Genomic DNA, 3,452 nt, shown 5'->3' on the forward strand with positions numbered 1-3,452 from the left:
ATGTAAGCTCCATACAGAAAGAGGTAATCATTATGTTTGTCCTCTGCTGTATCCCTAGTACCCAGCACTGTGCCTGACATGTGGTATGTACTCAAGAAATGTCTGCTGAGTGTGTGGATAAATTAATGAAACCATAAAATAATTCTCATTGTTAGCATCCTCCTCTTCGTCTTTGAATCTTCTGTTAACGTGGCGCTTTTTACCTCACAGAAAAACTGATGTCATTGAACATCTCTCATTCCTTGTTAATTCTGCTTTACCTCCGTTTGTTGCCCCTTTCTTGAATTCTCGGCTCTAAAATGTTTGAATCCAGCAGCAACCACTTCAACCAGCCTAGTCTTCCTGGCAGCCCTAGTGGGCAGGAGTGGGGGACTGGAAGCGGGGCGTGGCCACCATGCCGCAGAACCAGACTGCGCCTGCGTAGGCTGCGGCAAAGCTAGGCACTGAGAAGCTAGCGGTTATTTGCTCACTGGTTGTGTAGAAAGATCGCTTCTCTCTCCAGCTCTCCCTCCTGATCCCGGGTCTCTGGCTTAGGATTTGTGCTGAGGCACCAACTCCTACCATCCTCTCTCTGACAGATTGCTGATTTCCCCGTTCCTGCTGCTGACTCCTGGAACCATGTCTCTGGTAAGCCAGAACGCGCGCCGCGGCAGCGCAGAGACCACTGCAGATTACGGCGACCGTCAGGGTGAGATGCAGGCTAGTGACGCCTCTGGGTCTCCGACCTCCATGCTTGTTCCCCAGGCCCTCCAAGGCCCTCATGCGCTAATCAACCCTCAGGGTGCCAGCGCTTCCCAGACTGCGCAGGACCCGAATGACCTCGAGGTCCTAATTGAAGAGCAATCCCAACGTTTGGGGGCGCTCAGGGTCCACGACCCTCTAGAAGACAGGTCAATTGCTTTGGTGAATTTCATGCGAATGAAAAGCCAAACCGAGGGTTCTATCCAGCAAGCAGAGATGCTAGAGTTCCTCAGAGAATACTCAGATCAGTTCCCTGAGATCCTTAGACGAGCCTCAGCCCACCTGGATCAGGTCTTTGGGTTGAACCTTAGGGTTCTTGATCCCCAGGCTGACATTTACAGCCTAATCAGCAAACGGGGTTTCCAGACCACTGATCACATAACAGAATCCTTGGATGTGCCAAAGGCAGGTCTGCTGGCCTTGGTCCTAGGCCACATCCTTCTGAATGGCAACCGGGCAAGAGAAGCATCCATTTGGGACCTGCTGTTAAAGGTTGATTTGCTGGGTGATCCCCAGAGGATCAACAACCTCTTTGGGAACACAAGGAACCTGCTCATTACTGACTTTGTGCGCATGCGGTTCTTGGAGTACTGGCCAGTTTATGGCACTAATCCCCTCGAATTTGAGTTCTTGTGGGGCTCTAGAGCCCACATGGAAATCACAAAGATGGAAGCCCTGAAGTTTGTGGCAGAGGCCCATGATGAAGAACCCTGGAGCTGGCCAGAAGAATATAACAAGGCCCTGGAAGCTGACAAAGCCAAAGAAAGAAGACAGGCTGCTGGCTTGGAATTCTGGTCAGAGGACACTATGAACGATAAGGCCAATGATTTGGTCCAGTTGGCCATTAATGTCACTGAGGAGTTGCTGCCTATACATCAGGATGAGCTACTGGCTCACACTGGCAAAGAATTTGAGGAAGTGTTCCCAAATATCCTCAGTCGAGCTACTCTAATCCTTGATCTATTCTATGGATTCTCTCTGATTGAGGTTGATACGAGTGAGCACATCTACCTCCTTGTCCAGCAACCAGAATCAGAAGAAGAGCAAATGATGTTAGACAGCCTGGGGAGACCCACTCAAGAGTATGTGATGCCAATTTTGGGTTTGATCTTCCTGATGGGCAACCGCGTCAAAGAGGCCAACATTTGGAACATGCTTCGTAGATTCGGTGTGGATGTAGGGAGAAAGCATGCCATCACCTGCAAGCTTATGAGACAGCGCTACTTGGAATGCAGGCCACTGTCCTACTCTAATCCAGTTGAGTATGAGCTTCTATGGGGTCCTCGAGCTCACCTTGAAACTACCAAAATGAAAGCCTTGGAGTATATGGCCAGGCTGTACAGAAAGCGACCACAGGACTGGCCAGAGCAATATAGGGAGGCTGTTGAAGATGAGGAGGCCAGAGTCAGATCTGAGGCAACTGCCATGTTCTTCTTTGGCCCCATGTGAAATCTGGGAAAATGTATCGTGTTAGTTGGGTGTCATCAGTTATAGATGCCCTGGGGAAATGGGCACTGGGGACCCAAATCACAAGTCAGTCAGGGCTGGGGTGGAACGTACACATTGTGTTTGCTATTTGTGTTCTATTTCTAATAGTATTCCCTCCCTTACAATATACCCTTGAATTAGGTTCATGATCAATGTTTATAAATGAAATTGCTCATTTGCTATCCCTGTCTTGTTTTAATATAAAACTCAGATATCTATGTAAATTGTATTGATAATGTTTACATCTTTCTATGATGTGGAAGAGAACATAAAAATGTTCTTTAATTGTTTAAAATAATTAGTAAAATGTTGTGGTGCAAAAGTTAAGTAACAATAGTAACAACACACACACAACAAAATCAAACACAATATCACTGATCTATGGATGCCTTCTTTGTGTCTACTGTTGTTGTGTAAGAAAAAAATTGCTGGCATTTACCTGTATTTGCTTTGCTGTTCCAAATGTAGTGAAAAATAAAAGCATAATGAATTAGACACCATGCTTAAGGATTCTTTTATTCAACAAACATTTATTAAGCACCTGCCATGCTCAGAGCACATGCTTTGTGCTGGAAATATAAGGGTGAAGAAGACCCAGCTGAACCCAGGGCTTAAGGGGAAGGGGCCACTGAAGTAAACCAGAAAATGTTTTATTGCTGTGGTAATATAGTAGGGGTAAGCTCAGAGTGCTAGGAGAGACCACAGTAGTAACTTCCAGCTAAGCTGTAGGTGCTGGGAGGGGACAGTGGAGAAGGCAATGGGGCACAAGAAGGGCTAGGGAAGGGGCAGGGGTGTCCAGCAAATGATTAGTGGGGGAGTGGGTGAGGTGGTGGAAGGGGAGTATGAGGTGCTATGTAGGGCTGAGGGCAAATTCTCCTTTAGTGACTTCTTTTCTAAGACCTGAGATTGGAAAGGAGGAGGGAGGGATTGTTTATGAAGTCAGGGGCGGTATGTAAAAACACCTCTTGGGGGATTCAGAAAGACAGTGTTGAGTTCAAGGGGGAAGTGGGAGAGGGAAGCCTGGGGCAGAGGTAACAAAGACCCATATTCTCAGAGAGTGGGTCTTGGGAACCAATAATGATTCTCCTGAAGGCAACTGGTCTTGGATCTTGGGTCAGACCGAACAATCTACCTGAAGCTCTACCCAGCCATCTCTGCCACTGCAGTTTACTTCCACATCCAAGCTGTTAAGGTGAGTACTTTGGCTCTCTTCATCCTGATCC

At 47.3% G+C, this 3,452-nt stretch overlaps 1 protein-coding gene across 1 annotated transcript; it reads left to right on the top strand.

The window, feature by feature from the left end:
- Positions 1-413: 413 nt before the first annotated feature.
- Positions 414-2,724, top strand: MAGEE2 (MAGE family member E2). The gene has a single exon (XM_081792424.1). It carries the CDS (start codon positions 619-621, stop codon positions 2,188-2,190), a length of 1,572 nt encoding a protein of 523 aa, XP_081648550.1. The 5' UTR covers positions 414-618; the 3' UTR covers positions 2,191-2,724.
- The last annotated feature ends 728 nt before the right edge of the window (positions 2,725-3,452 follow it).

This window comes from Panthera onca, chromosome X (assembly GCF_046562875.1).
Source record: "Panthera onca isolate mPanOnc1 chromosome X, mPanOnc1 haplotype 2, whole genome shotgun sequence".
In the NCBI taxonomy this organism is placed as follows: Eukaryota; Metazoa; Chordata; class Mammalia; order Carnivora; family Felidae; genus Panthera; species Panthera onca.